Source organism: Nycticebus coucang, chromosome 11 (genome assembly GCF_027406575.1).
Source record: "Nycticebus coucang isolate mNycCou1 chromosome 11, mNycCou1.pri, whole genome shotgun sequence".
NCBI lineage: Eukaryota > Metazoa > Chordata > Mammalia > Primates > Lorisidae > Nycticebus > Nycticebus coucang.
In genome coordinates this window covers 78378749-78395303 of record NC_069790.1, presented here as the reverse complement: position 1 = coordinate 78395303, position 16555 = coordinate 78378749, and the positions used below count along the sequence as shown (strand labels likewise).

The 16555-nt window shown below is 40.5% G+C and overlaps 1 protein-coding gene across 1 annotated transcript; it reads left to right on the top strand.

The window, feature by feature from the left end:
* The first annotated feature begins 238 nt into the window (after positions 1-238).
* CCDC71L (coiled-coil domain containing 71 like) lies at positions 239-6918 on the top strand. The gene has a single exon (XM_053553715.1). It carries the CDS (start codon positions 501-503, stop codon positions 1224-1226), a length of 726 nt encoding a protein of 241 aa, XP_053409690.1. The 5' UTR covers positions 239-500; the 3' UTR covers positions 1227-6918.
* The last annotated feature ends 9637 nt before the right edge of the window (positions 6919-16555 follow it).

The following is a 16555-nucleotide window of genomic DNA, read 5'->3' as shown; positions in this document are numbered from 1 at the left end:
CCTGAGAGTGACTCTGCCATCCACCTCTTACTCTAGCCAGGCCAATGCTCATAGACCCACCCAACAGTTGACTTGCTTTCAAAGGCCACCATCACCCACCCCAGTACCATCTTCCAGGAACTGGCCTCTCCCCCATTAGTCTCCGCCCCTCTTGTGAGAGCACCCAATGGGTGGAGTCAGGACTGCGGTGGGAGGGGCCTGAGGCGGGCGCATTTAAAGAAAGGCAGCGGTCGAAAGAAGGCAAGAGAGGAGAAGAAAGAGAAACCAGGGGGGGCGAGGCGCCGTCCAATGACAAAGCCCAGGGGTGGGCGCCGGCCGCCATCTTGTACCGGGCGGCAGTACATTCACCCGAGTCCTCCGCCCTCGGAGGGGGAGGGGCGGCGGCGGAGGCGAGAAAAGTAGAGAGACGCGCCGGGCAGAAGGCGCCAGCAGCGGCGGCCGCCGCGGAGCCGGACGCGGGGAGGGACCCGAAGAGCGCAGGCGGCCCCGAGCGGCCTTCGATGCGGCGCAGCGTGAAGAGGCGGCGGCGCCGGCCCCCGGCCGCCCCGGTTGCGGCCGCCCGGGGCGGCGGATTTAGGGCTGGAGGAGGGGCCGGGCTGGAGGCACGGGAGGAGAAGGTGGTGTACTCGCGCTCGCAACTGTCGCTGGCCGACAGCACCAAGGCGCTGGGCGACGCCTTCAAGCTGTTTATGCCCTGCAGCACCGAGTTCATGAGCTCGGACGCGGAGCTCTGGAGCTTCCTCTGCAGCCTCAAGCACCAGTTCTCCCCGCACATCCTGCGCAGCAAGGACGTCTACGGCTACTCCTCCTGCCGGGCCCTGGTGCCCGACCCCCCGGCGCTCCCCGCCGCCCGCGGCCAGGCGCGCCGGCTCGGCTCGCGCTCTGCGGCCAGGAGGAGGCGCCGCGGAGCGCGGGCGACGGCCGCCCGCAGAAGGAAGCCCCCGCCGCCGCCGCCGCCGCCGCCTCTGCCGCTGCCGCCCCCGGCCCCCGAGGAGAACTGCCCGGTCAAGCCTGTGACCCCCGGGCCCTGCTTCGGGGGCCGCACCCTGGAGGAGATATGGAGGGCGGCCACCCCGACGCTGACTACCTTCCCCACCATCCGCGTCGGCAGCGACGTGTGGGGCGAGCGCAGCCTGGCGGCGGCGCGGCGCAGAGCGCGCCAAGTCCTGCGAGTGAACCTGGAACCCACGGTGAGGCTTCGCCGCTTCCCGGTGCCCCGGGCGTGAGCGCGGCCTCGAGGGCGCCTCCTGCCGGTCCCCGGCCCCGGGACTGCGCTTCCGCCCGGAGCAATGAACAAGTGTCAGTCGAGTGTTTACAGATCCGGCCAGGACCCTGTCCCCTAGTGCACTTTACGCGCGAAGATGTCGCCGGATGGTTTTCCCTGCCCCTCGCCGGCGGGACGCTGCGCCGCGGTCTGGGACTCCCCGGCATGCGTGCCCTCTGCTGCTTCGGCACCGGGTCTGCGGAAGGAGGAGACAGCTGGACCCGCGGCGGGGAAGCTCCCTTCAGTTCCTACCCCCAGATTGAGACGTCTCCAGTACTATAGGGGCAGATCCGTGTTCTCCCTTTTGGACTCTACCTCATTGGTCTGGAAGTCCTCTGAAAAAGTCGTTATTTTTCCAAAGGAATTTGGTTTTGTGCTTGTGTAATAAAGCCAGAATATACTTGCTCGTTATCCCTCTCCACCTTTTTCTTTTTGACTGCCACCCCTCTTTCTGGACGGAAAATCGAACATGTTTTGTGGTGTTGCACTAGTTTGTGCTCAGGGTATTCTGAATCCCACCCGTTACCTAATTTTTACTGGATTCCAAAGCTTTGACCAAGAATATTTTTTAAAAGGTTCAAGCTTGTGATTGTTAGTAGTCCAAGGATTTGTATGGCTTTGAATTTCATGGGCTCAGTGATTAGAAACAAAGAGATGCAAAGTACAACTGTTTAAACATTTTTAAGGTGTTTCTAAAAATTTTATATTGAAATTTAATGTTTATATTTACTGAGCTCCTAAAGAAAATGGTATAATGCACATGTAAAGTTTTGCTTGGGAAAAGTAGAGTTGTTAAACTTTTTAATTGAAAAAAATTAAAGTGCATTGAAACTACATGGCATGTGATAGACAAAAATAAATAAATAAATTGTGAAGACTGGTGTTGGTTATAGGAATGGCCGGAATCCTATTACAGATGATTTGGCCCTATGGTCTAACATAATATCCAGGAATAGTTATTTTAAGATGAGAGTTGCATAGGAGAGATGCATGTGTGTAAACATTGTGATTAATTAAAATGACAAACAGAATACCCATTATAATTTTCAGAATTATTGATGATCTAGAGGGGTGAGGGACATTTCTTGGTATCAAATACCTGGTTGAAGTAACTTTGGGCAAAATAGATCTCTTTACTTCCTTCTTTGTTTTTGTTGTTGGATAACAAGAAATATCTGGACTAATATTCATCACTTTTATAAACATCATGACAATTAGTTGACTTTTTTTGTACCATGATTTTTTTCTTTTTAATCTTTCCATTCATACTTAAGTTTTGCAGTTCTAGGTCTTTGTTTGACAGCCGAAGACCACAGGAATCAAACAGGCGAGCCACACAGAATACTGACCTTCTTTTATAATAGTGTTTATACCATATGGCCCAGTATGGAATTCTTGATTAACCAAGTGCCTTTGGTCGTTGATGGCAGCAAGACTTGATAGTTTTTAGCCAGTGGTGCCACAGCCAGCTTTTATTGCAATACCTAAAGAGTCAAGTAGTGTTTTTGTACCACTGTTATTTCAAGTTTAAGTATTCTGCCATGGAACGATCCATACTGGGCTGGAACTTGACGTGTGTAATCCTCAATGCTAAGGTTTATCTCTGCTTGGCAGCTTCTTAGGAGAATAATGAGAATTGCAATTTTGACTTTCCTATTCCTAGAATTCAAATGGCATAGCTTTCTGAAATAAATTTTTCAAGTTTAATAGTCCACAGTAGCAGTGTTGTGACTTTAATTTCAGTGTTTTTGTTTTATAAATATATATATGACTTTATGCCAGTTTCCTACTAAGCTCATTCTTTTATTCACTACTCAATGATAATGCATTGTTAAAACACTGTCAAATGAGTCATAAAAAGTGAATAATTACTTAGAAGATGGATAGTGTTAAATTATGTATGTGTGATAGGAAGCTTAGAAATCATCTTTTGGTTGTTACCTTCCTTCCATTGCCAGTGTTATTTCAGATACATAGGGTTTTCTTCCCCCAAATATATTAACTTTTATAGCTAACTAGCAGCTGGAAAAAAACCATATTTATACCACTTCACTATTGTATATAGTTTTATAATGATTAAAAAATAAATCCGATGGCCATATTAGAATGTAATTTCAACCTATAGCTTACACAGATAGTTTCCCAGAGGATTTTGAAATTAGGCTTAGCTGGGAAGATAACTTTTCAGCACATAACTGAAACATAACCATTGACACCAATCATTTATTTTTACTGAGATTCTTGACATTTTTTCCTCTTATGCCTTGTTACTTTAGTGCACTTGAACTCACATAAATACTTCTTTGGATTATTTGGGCAGTCTGATTTTAGTTTGGATCTGATTGCCCATCCTAAATTCAATATGTTATTCATCTGAGCTTATTTTTGAAAAAAGAATGCCATTTCTCTTGTGAAATAAGATGTAAAAATATTTTTGCCAAGTGTTCTTTTGCAAACCTGTGTTACAACTTCTAAAATGTGAAGAAACATCTAATATAGTTGACTAGTTTAGTCATAGAAAAGTGAACGTATTCTATAGGTACCTTGGGGCAGAATGTGAAAAGAAACTTGGCACAGTGGCCTTTATGGAGAGGCATCCATTTACCTTCCTCTAATGGGAGTCTGAAGCTTAGCTTGTGTATAGTTTTTAAGATAACTCCATAATCTTTATTCATATTCTCTTAAACCTTCTTTCATATCTCATATGGCACAAGTAGAGGGGGAAGCTAGGAGGAAATCTATCACCTTGCTATGCTTTTATTGAATTTTTAACTCTTGAGTGCCTAAATGTGGTGACTGGCACCTCAGTAACCTTTTGAGATTCCTGATGTCATTTTTATCCTTCTTCCTATCAACCAGCAACTTATTTTTTCGTTACTATAACCAGTAACGACATGATCGTTGAGGGCAAGCTTCCTTGTTGATAGTACAAAGTGTCGCTGTTGTGGTGTGTATTTATTTTGTCCAAGTTTGAGTACCCTATTGGACAAGTGTAACTTAAACTGGTGATTGACAATTTGCTATGTGTAAATGATAGTACTATTTTTCAGAAAACTTTAAAAATATTTGAATACAGAAAATCCGAGCAAATTTTGAACTCAAAATTTGTTATTTTAAGGGTTGCCACAACACTCTTTCAACTGGTGGTTTTTAATGGACACATGCTTTATATTTACTTTACTGGTGCATTTAAAATATTTTTTGATAGACTGTTTTGTCTTAAGTGCATTAGAAAGCAATTGTTTGTAATGGAACCGAAGTGTTTCCTGGACAGTTTGATGTGCATATGATTAAGATTTATAATCTGGTTGTACTTTGCTTTTTAACTTATTAATTGTAAATAAATTTTAGAGAATACACAAAGTCTAATTTCTCTAATGATGTTGAAAATTTTCGATATGGGATTTTATGTTTGCATGTGAATCAGAAGACATCTCAATGTGCAATTTGATAAAGTTTGACTGTTTTGTAAACTTCAAACTCTTGGAAATCTCAAGATTTGTGTTTTGTGTTCCATTGGTTCTTTATCTAGTGAATCTCGGACAGTGCTTCAAGCCTAAGGCTTTACCCAATTTGCCAGCAATGGAAGCTATTAAAAATGTGTTAAAACTCAGGGCTTTGGATCTTGACCCCGAGTCTCCTTACTAGTGGTGATGACAAAAGGTCTGAAGCCCCCACCACCACCACCATTCTTTTATATAATGAGAAAGTCAGAATAGCAGCAGTAGAGGCTGCTGGATGGGATAAGAGTAGGGCTAGAATTCTCATTGTAGTCCACAAGGCAGAAGTGAAGGAAACTCTGCAGCAGGGACGGGATTCATAGTACCGGGTAGCACTGTCTTTGTACCTGAGTTCCTCTTAGTAGTTGGGGACCGCATAGCGTGGAATTGAAGTGGCTGGGATGGAATTAGGCCTGGCTTCCTGACTTGGCAAGCCTGGGGACTGTAGGTAAATTACTTAAACTCTTTGTGCTTTTAGTTTCCTCAACTATCACCTGTGGTTAGTAAAAGAAATTATTGGGCTATTGTAAGAACTGAATGGGATATTCATCCTAGGTAGATAAGAAGTACTTACTTACTAAATGCTCTTGGAGGTGTGTGTGCTGAGGATAAGGATAAATGTTGAGAGTGGTCTGTGGGGAGTTTAGCTGTCCAGCTTTCTCAGCATCCCTAGAATAGTGTGCAGACTGGGAAAGCTATAAGACAAAAGAAGGTAATTTGTGGGAGAATTTAACTGAGAATTTAATATAACATAAATGATATACTTTTTTTAGCTTGCTGACTACACAGCAGAAGGTTGGATTAAGTTGATTTATTGCCATTTTCACTGTTAGAGGTTTTTAAAAAATTTGGCCTTTTTTTGTTATATCTCTGAAAGGCATTTAACATGTGCTATGTATTTTCAACTATCTGAGGATTTATATAATCTATAAATAGATTAAGGTTATTGATCCAAGAACTAGCAAAAATTTTACACTAAATTTTCACTTGGAGTAAGAACCATCTTCATTTACATGCACAGAACCAAGCTGGAGTTAGTTTGATTGAAGTCTGTATTTCCAGGGTTAAAGAAAACAAAATGAGCAGAAAATTATTACTAAAAGGAAAAATGTTCTCCTATTTCAAGCACTGACACAATCATTTTTAGATGTCAGATATACAGCCTATAATTTAACTCTAATTCCTCTTAGCACAAAGACCAGCGGAACACACTGTAAGCTGGTGAGCAAGCCACCGTTGTAGTGTCTGAAGTTGCCACAAAAGAATTTCCTGGAAAAGCATTAGCTGGAAGTCATGCAGAAGCGAGAAGCTCAAAATTGAGCCTGATGGCAGATTTCACAAAGCAACGCCTTCTCACTGGCAGGGCTCTCTTTGGTCTTGGTAAATGTTGTTCTAAACCATGATCTATAACTTGATAAACATATCCAAAGCCCAATTAGAAGGTAATGATCATAATAACATCAAATGAATTGAGGTCAGCAAATGTGAACAAATTTCTCCTGGACTCAAGTCTGGACTTTACTTAGCTTCTGAATGCATGCATAGAAAAGTTCAACTGAGATTCTTCCAAGTAGTAAATTGACTGTGAAATGTATTTCTCTCTTCTAAGACTTTTTTCAAGTACATATTCTTTAACTTTAAATGTTTATAAAGAGCATAGAAAACAGGGTATGACTTAGGCTTCTGAATCTCACATATTACAAGAATTATTAAAGCAAAAATATGTGTATAGAAAGTATACATATGTGTACAGTTTGATGAGTTTCCACAAATTTAATACACTCATGGAACTAGTGCTGGGATTTGATTTTTAGAAAACTCAGCTTTGTTAGTACCCCACAAGTCCCCCCATGTCCCTGTCAGTCATTACCTGCACACCCTCCCCTCAAGATAACCAACCATTATTCTGACTTCTTACAGCATAGATAACTTTTGCCCATTTTTTGGACTTTGTATAAATGAAATTACATGTCAGGTGCCTAGCTTCTTTCACTTGAAATTATGTTTTTGAGATTCATTCATATCATTGCATGTACTGTAATTGAAGATCATTTATTCTCATTGATGTATAGAGTTCCATTGTGTGAATATTCTATGCTATTCAGTATTTATTCAACTCTTGATGGGTGTTTGGGTAGACTTCAGTTTGGGACAATTATGAATAAAGCTTCATTGAACAATCAAGGACATGTCTTTTGGTGAACATGTGCATGTGTTTTTTTTTTTGGAGTATTTATCTAGGAGTGAATTTGCTGGGTCACAGGGTCACAGAAAATTATCAGCTTTGGTAGATGCTGCTAAATGGTTTTCCAAAGTGATTATATCAATTTACATAGACTATCATAAAACTTGTCTTTAAAAAGTTCCTTTCTTCTTCAAAGCTAAAGAAGTTTTGTTCCTTCTGCTCTTAACCTGAAATGAAAAGACATTTTCTCCCTCTGTTTTCTTCTTAGCATTTTAAAACAGAGCTTTTAAAAAAAGTCTTTTATATATTAGTTCTTTTCCTCTCCTTTCCTTTGTACAGAACCAGCTCTGAGATTAGGATAATGTTGACTATTGTAAATCCAAGCCAAGCAAACTTAAATTGCCTTAAAACCAAGCATGTGAGGAAACTTTGAGTTCATAGCATTTCTAGCCCTAGGGCAGGATTCCACTGGAATAATCCATGACAGTAGAGGAGACCCTGGGTGGGAAGGAACTGTCTGATTTGACCTTATATGTTCATCATTCTAGAGAGCTACACATTACAAGGACTAAGGGTTGGATGGAGGAAGAGAGGGGCTTTGAAGAAGTATAAAATATCCAGGTTTGCTTAAAGCTGAGAAGAGGAAAGTTCTGTTTTGGAAAGGGTTAGCTCACCAGGGCTCAGTTCTCACTTGTGATATTAATGGAAAACATACTCATGAGAACCCTTTCAGTTCTTACAAGGATGGCTTCAGAACTCCAAAATGGAATTCCTGTTTCTTAGTAAGGAAAGGGTCTTAGGAGATATTTACTTCACCCTGGCACGTCCAGAATACTTCTCCACACGAGCCTCTGTTACGTTGTGATGACCTCCTCATGCGTCTCTTCCTTCCCTCCCGGATTGTGGATTTTTCCTTGGCAGGACTCATCTTTCTCAATATTTGTATCACTACAACCTTGCTGGCCATAGGCACAGTGCTCATTCACAGATAGTGAATGAATAATTTGTGTTTATGGAGTTGAGATAAGCCTAGAACACTGGCTCTCAAACCTTAAAGAAGAACTAGCTGTGTTGATTCAGCTTTGTGTGTAACAGGAACCATCTGTAATGGAGTTATGGTTTGTGACAGAAACTTATCAAATGTATGTTTGATGAATTCCTAGCATTTTGTGACCGAATGAATGGACTGGGGACTTAGCTGTCTCTAAGGATCAGCCTTGCAATCCAATACCACTTATAATCACTAGCTCAGAATCCCTCAGCAAGTAGTGTAGTGGCTTCAAAAGGTCTTGCTAGCAGCAGACCTTTTCGGCAAGCTACTTAATGTCGCCATTCCTCAGTCTACTCAGCTGTAAAAACAGGCACAATATAGCACCTACCTCACAGAGCTCTGATGAGAATCAAATGAGGTAATAGATGTAAAACACTTAGAATGGTGCCTGGAAAGTGGTTAGCCTCAAGTCAATAAATGTTAGCTTTTAGTAGTAGTAAGGTAAAAAAAATGTTATAAAGTCTCAGCTTGCTTACTTGAAATTTTTATATTGGTATGTGTTGAAAGCAAAGAACAACATCTGCAGTCCATCAAATGTCAATGAGAGTCAAACTTGTGGGAGACTGAGGTCAAGTTCACTGAAAGTGGTTCGTGCAAAAGAATATTGTAGCTATTTGTGAGCACAAAAATGCATAAGACTCGGTACAGACTAATAGCAAAGTAAAAGGGAATATGTAGAATAATAGAAGAAATAAATCAACATTGATTTAGTAGTGTAAATCAGGTGCTCAGGTATTAGTCCAATCACTTTATAATTGTTTTTCTTTTAAGCAAACATCAACAATCCTATGAGGTAGATATTATCATTCATATTTAACAGATGAATAAACTAAAGCTTAGAAAAGTTAAGAAACGTGCCAAATACACATCTTGGTGGCAGAGCTAGGATTTGAAATGACATCTGTCTTATTTCAATCCCTCTACTAATCTTTATGAACATTTTTAGAGGAAGTGAAATAAATTGATCACCCCCTGGAGGAATCTGCTCTAGGACTATGACATCCCAAGGGGGAAAACGATCAATTTCTCATGATGTGGAGCATAGGTGTTCATTCAATGTTTGGGAAATGAATAAATCTATAAATGAATGAACAAAAGCACCAATTTTGTTGCCTGTGTGATTAGGTCATTTGGTTTGGGGAAGGGTCTCAGGGAAACCTGGCTTATTGTCCAACCAGTCACTGGGTTTGAAAGTTTTTTAATATATCATTTGTCTCAAATTACTTGTAAGCCAGTAAAAATTAGACTTCACAAATCTGAACATGGGGAGTAATAGGCAGTTTTAAGCCCTCACACCCCCAGTTGCTGTCTGGGAGCCTCTCTGCCCTGGAATTCTGCAGCCCCCATAGCAGACACCTCCTCCAATTTATAAGGAAATTGAAAAGACAAGGTAGACAGGGGGTGATTATACACCAATTCCTTTAAACCTCCTAAACACCTTTGTAAAGTTTTAATTCCCAGGTTTTACTTAAACTACAGAGCTGACATACAAACAAGAAAACAGAATAATATTCACAAGACCAAAGAAACACTGAAATTAAGGACAGGGTATGTGGGAGTAAATGGGGTGGTGAGACAGGGATGGGGGGACTTCTGGAGTCTTTCAGTGCAAATTTCTATTCTAGCAGAGGTAGGTAGAGTTGGCCCTTGTGTTCAGTTGTGCCAGAACTTCTTGTCCCTAGCACATACACTGCACAGCTGTAGGATAGATCAGCTACCCTTTGCAACCATGAGAAAAAATAATCACTAATAGAATTCAGTCTTTCTCTCACCCTATAATGTTTACCTGGTTTTGCTGAAAGCACCTATTTTTCTTGTAATTTCATAGAACAGGTACGTCAGTGACACTTTCGCTCCTTGCTCTCTTCTCAATTCATTTCTCCACCTATGACTTTATTTCACAATTAAACAACACTCTTTCCAGGGCCTCTGCTAGAGCCCTAACCAGCATGATGGTTGTTTGGAGACAGGGTCTTGTCTTTAGGAGGTAATTAGGTTTAGATGAGGTCATGAGGGTGGGTCCTTTATTTTGTGATAAGTGCCCTTATAAAAAGAGATACTAGAAAACATGCTTGCTCTTTCGTTCTCTGCCTGTGAAGACATAGTGGGAAGGCAACTACCTGCAAGCCAGGAAGAGGGCCTTCCCCAGACCTGACCATGCCGGTGCTCCAGCCTCAGGCTTCCAGTCTCCAGAGCCGTGAGAAATAAATGTCTGCGGTTTAAGTCACTCAGTGTGTGGCATTTTGTTACAGCTGCCCAAACAGACTAAGGCAGTCTGGGTATGCAGGATCTAGTCAAAGATACAACCTCTGCTCTCACAGCACTTTCAGGCTGATGGGTGATTCTTATGTTTTATACTGAGGTCACACTATGACCTTCTGTTGCTTTTTGTTGTCATCTGGTCAGTGTCTACTTGCTTTTCTTCCTCTAATTATGTATAGGATAGGATTGAATCGGATGCCTGGGGATATTGATGGTTGTAGTGATTGTCTATTATCTTGGTGAAGCATACATATTTTTTTTTCAAAATGTAGTTTACTCTTGAGCTGGATATTTAAAACAAAGCAAAGTAAACTGGAAGGGGCTCATCAAAAGTCTATGTCCTAAAGGTTTGACAAACATTCAGTGACTTTTTACTCAAGCATTTGACAATTTAAGTGTAGTCTTCCTGGATAGTGAAAGGTGTGGCTCAGAGAACTTCCAGAAACAACCCAGAGCAGCCCCCTCTTTCACGCTATGGCCCAGAGAGCCAAAGGGCATTGTCCAGGGTGACTCAGCTAAGGAGTGGTGTAGCTGGAAAGAGAATCCACATCATCTGAACCCCTGTCCAGTGGTTCTTCTTGGAGGGCTTAGCCTTTCTTAGATTTTTATTGTTTAGACCGTTTTGTTGTGAGAATCAGACATGAGATAGGTTTCTCATGTAGCTGAAACTGGGGTGGTAACAACAGGTAGGATGAGAGGCAGGGAGACCTGAAAGGAGAGAGGACACTGAAATGCTAGTTGAGGAGAGTGGGCCAAGGGACACTCTGCCTCTTTCAATTTTGCTTTGGGCTAACCTTCTTCAGAATGTCTGGGCAGCATGGGCCTGAGAGCATGGCAGAGCATTCCAGCCCTGGAAGGAAGGGCTTGGCTTTGTCCAAAACCCAACAGTTGGTCAGGGGAGATACAAGGGCTTGGTGGCACCTTGGGTAGATTCCTTGATGGTATGCAATAGTCTGTGGGAAATATGTGTGTGTGTTGTGGGGAGTGAGAGAGACAGAGACAGAGAGAGAGAGAAGGAAGATCACAGTGGAAGGAGCTGAGATTTATTTTGATTGCCTATTCAAAATGTGGCATTTTCCATAAAAGAAAATAAGTCCTATAAATAAAAGATAACAATTAAATTAGGTATAGAAATTGATGTGAAAGAATGCATTGTTAAGAAACCTTAAATATGTTTCTTTGATTTTGGAAGTTGGCTTTGGTCTCCTTTGAATCCTGGAAGACATAAGGAAATTAAGGATGGTTTAGAATAGAACTTTCATTGGTGTGATTCTACTTCATTTCACAGACTGAGTATTGTGGTGGGAGAAATCACCTGACAAGTATAGTCAAAGATGCTACGCCAGCCAAGGTAGGGCAGAGAGTGGGGCAGAATGGGGCACACTTGGAAAGCCCAAGGCTTGGAACCTGAGTTCACAGGAGGCACAACTGCCAACCTGCTATGAGGGTTTGGGCAAATCAATATTCCTTCTATTTTGATGTTTCATGATGTGGGTTAAAGTTCTACATGAATCTACGATGAACATTTATGCCTGTACGAATAATTCAGAAAAGAGGGCTTCAGATGGAGCTATTTAGACAGACATGGTTCATCTTTCAAGTCAGGTACTGGAAATGATGATCATAACTCTAGGATCACACAGCCTGGGTTCAGAAGTTTTATTCATTCACCATGAGGACATTTTGAAAATGAATGTAACTTTGTTGGGATTCAGTTCTTGTTCTATTTTGGTCAATTTTTAGTTAAAATGTTAGCTAAGCAATGTGTTTATCTTAGTCATGGCAGAGCTAATGTGTGATTAGGGACATTATTAGAAAATCAATGATTAAGGGTTTTAAACAATTTCTATTGTGAGGAAGAATCATCTGTTAGCATAAACTATGCCTTTAATATGGGTAGCAACATGTGAAAGAATACTGCCAGCCTCAGATTCTATTGAAAAATATAGATTTTTTTAACATTGAAAGATTCTTATGAAAATTTCAACACTCTTGCTCATCATGGAGACATTATAGTTGAAATAAATAATTGCTCTTAAAAAATAGAAGTGTAAATAGGATATTGATGGAGTATTTTGCTAATTGTTCTTCATCATGCAAAGCAATGCGTTATAAATGGAAACATTAATCTCTTTTCTAGAGAAAAAATATTTTTATTTTATTTTATTTTATTTTTTTGTAGAGACAGAGTCTTACTTTATGGCCCTCGGTAGAGTGCCGTGGCATCACACAGCTCACAGCAAACTCCAACTCCTGGGCTTAAGCGATTCTCTTGCCTCAGCCTCCCGAGTAGCTGGGACTACAGGCGCCCGCCACAACGCCCAACTATTTTTTTTTTGGTTGCAATTCAGCAGGGGCAGGGCTTGAACCTGCCACCCTCGGCATATGGGGCCAGCGCCTTACCGACTGAGCCACAGGCGCCACCCCAAACTGCTTTGTTTTTGGTTGTGTATTTTTTTCTTTTTTTTTTTTTTGTCTGGTTGTTTTTTTTTTGTTTATTTTGGCATTGTTGATGTTCTTTTCTATTTAATTTCAATCATTTCCATATAGATCCCTTTTTCTTTCTCAATTTTTCTAGTTTAATTATAATTTCCCATTCCTGCCTTTTTTAATAACTAGAAATTCATTTTTGCCAGTGTTTCTACCGCTATCATTTGTATTTTCACCCAATTTTATCCCCGTAAAGTTTTCTGTTTGCTTGTTTTGGTTTCATATATAGCATTTTTGTCTTTCCTGTCTACTTGGTGGAGGTGGGGTACTGTGTCTGATCAGGTTAGCAACGAGCTGCTGACCTCAAGGGAACCACCCAACTGGGCACCCCAGGAAGGTGGGGTTTTTTTAAGGTTGTGTCAAAGTACCCTACTGTACACTTATATTGCCCTGTCTCCCTCATTCTGGGCCTCTCTTCTTTTTGTCAATATTCCTTATACCCACCCCCTCTCCTTTCTCTATCTTTCTTTTTTTTCTTATCACTCAGTCCTCCTTTCTTTCATCCCTTTTTTGCTCTTCAACCTTCTCACCCGTCTGGTCCTGTAACCGTTAGTCCACAGGCACAAGAACATAAAGAGCAAGAGGAAGTGAGGAAAATTAGGACAAGGAAACAGATAAAAGAAATCACTCATGAGGAAGAATCAGCAGAAAACTCAGGCAACATGAAGAACCAGTCTAGAACATCCGCACAAAGGGACCATGAGGTAGCTACTGCAGATGATTCCACCTATACAGAAATGTTAGGAATGACAGAAAGGGAATTTAGAATACACATGTTGAAAACAATGAAAGAAATGATGGAAACAATGAAGGAAATTGTTAATAAAGTGGAAAATAACCAAAAGGAAATCCAAAAACAGAATCAAATAAGAGATGAATGATATGAAGAATATAAAAAGGATATAGCAGACCTGAAGGAACTGAAACAGTCAATTAGGGAACTTAAAGATGCAATGGAAAGTATCAGCAACAGGTTAGACCATGCAGAAGAAAGAATCTCAGAGGTAGAAGACAAAGTTCTGGAGATAATTCAGACAGTAAAAGAGGCAGAAAAGAAGAGAGAGAAAGCAGAACGTTCACTGTCAGAATTACGAGACTTTATGAAGCGTTCCAACATACGAGTTATAGGAATTCCAGAAGGGGAAGAAGAATGCCCCAGAGGAATGGAAGCCATACTAGAGAATATTATAAAAGAAAATTTCCCAAACATCACCAAAGATTCTGACACACTGCTTTCAGAGGGCTATCGGACCCCAGGTCGCCTCAACTCTAACTGAGCTTCTCCAAGACACATTGTGATGAACCTGTCCAAAGTCAAGACAAAAGAAAACATTCTGCAAGCTGCCAGGACTAAGCGCCAGTTGACCTACACGGGCAAATCCAACAGAGTGACCGCAGACTTCTCTAATGAAACTTTCCAAGTAAGAAGACAATAGTCATCTACCTTTAATCTACTTAAACAGAATAATTTCCACCCCAGAATTCTGTACCCTGCTAAGCTAAGCTTCAAAATTGATGGAGAAATCAAATCATTTACGGATATACAAACATTGAGGAAATTCGCCACAACAAGACCAGCTCTACAGGAAATACTTCAACCTGTTCTGCACACTGACCACCACAATGGATCAGCAGCAAAGTAAGAACTCAGAAATCAAAGGACAGAACCTAACCTCCACACTGATGCAAAAGATAAAACTAAGCAATGGACTCTCACCAAATAAGACGAATAGAATACTACCACACTTATCAATTATCTCCATAAATGTTAATGGCTTGAATTCCACACTGAAAAGACATAGATTGGTTGACTGGATTAAAAAACACAAGCCATCCATTTGCTGTCTGCAAGAAACACACCTGGCTTCAAAAGACAAATTAAAGCTCCAAGTCAAGGGTTGGAAAACAATTTTTGAGGCAAATGGAATTCAGAAGAAAAGAGGAGTTGCAATCTTATTTTCAGATACATGTGGATTTAAAGCAACTAAAGTCAAAAAAGACAAAGATGGTCACTTTTTATTGGTCAAGGGAAAACTACAACAAGAAGACATTTCAATTCTAAATATTTATGCACCCAAATTAAATGCTCCCAGATTCTTGAAACAGACCTTACTCAGTCTGAGCAATATGATATCTGATAATACCATCATAACAGGGGACTTTAACACTAGTCTTACAGAGCTGGACAGATCCTCTAAACAGAAATTAAACAAAGATATAAGAGATTTAAATGAGACCCTAGAACAAATATGCTTGATAGACACATATACAACACTCCACCCCAAAGATAAAGAATATACATTCTTCTCATCACCCCATGGAACATTCTCCAAAATTGATCATATCCTGGGACACAAAACAAATATCAACAGAATCAAAAGAATTGAAATTTTACCTTGTATCTTTTCAGACCATAAGGCACTAAAGGTGGAACTCAACTCAAACAAAAATGCTCAACCCCACCCAAAGGCATGGAAACTAAACAATCTTCTGTTGAATAACAGATGGGTGAAGGAAGAAATAAAACAGGAAATCATTAACTTCCTTGAGCATAACAACAATGAAGATACAAGTTACCAAAACCTGTGGGATACTGCAAAAGCAGTTTTGAGAGGAAAATTCATCGCTTTAGATGCCTACATTCGAAAAACAAAAAGAGAGCACATCAACAATCTCACAAGAGATCTTATGGAATTGGAAAAAGAAGAACAATCTAAGCCTAAACTCAGTAGAAGAAAAGAAATATCCAAAATCAAATCAGAGATCAATGAAATTGAAAACAAAAGAATCATTCAGAAAATTAATGAAACAAGGAGTTGGTTTTTTGAAAAAATAAATAAAATAGATAAACTATTGGTCAGACTAACTAGAAATAGAAAAGTAAAATCTCTAGTAACCTGAATCAGAAATGATAAAGGGGAAATAACAACTGATCCCACAGAGATACAAGAGATCATCTCTGAATACCACCAGAAACTCTATGCCGAGAAATTGGACAATGTGAAGGAAATGGATCAATATTTGGAATCACACGCTCTCTCTAGACTCAGCCAGGAAGAAACAGACCTCCTGAACAGACCAATTTCAAGCATTGAGATCAAAGAAACAATAAAAAAGCTTCCAACCAAAAAATGCCCTGGTCCAGATGGCTTCACTCCAGAATTCTATCAAACCTTCAAGGAAGAGCGTATTCCTGTACTGCAGAAATTATTCCAAAAAATTGAGGAAGAAGGAATCTTCCGCAACACATTCTATGAAGCAAACATCACCCTGATACCAAAACCAGGAAAAGACCCAAACAAAAAGGAGAATTTCAGACCAATCTCACTCATGAACATAGACACAAAAATTCTCAAAAAAATCCCAGCCAATAGATTACAGCTTATCATCAAAAAAGTCATTCATCATGATCAAGTAGGCTTCATCCCAGGGATGCAAGGCTGGTTTAACATTCGCAAGTCCATAAACGTTATCCATCATATTAACAGAGGCAAAAATAAAGATCACATGATCCTCTCAATAGATGCAGAAAAAGCATTTGATAAAATCCAGCATCCTTTTCTAATTAGCACACTGAAGAGTATAGGCATAGGTGGCACATTTCTAAAACTGATTGAAGCTATCTATGACAAACCTACAGCCAATATTTTACTGAATGGAGTAAAACTGAAAGCTTTTCCTCTTAGAATTGGAACCAGACAAGGTTGTCCTCTGTCACCTTTACTATTCAACATAGTGCTGGAAGTTCTAGCCAATACAATTAGGCAAGACAAGGAAATCAAGGGAATCCAAATGGGAGCAGA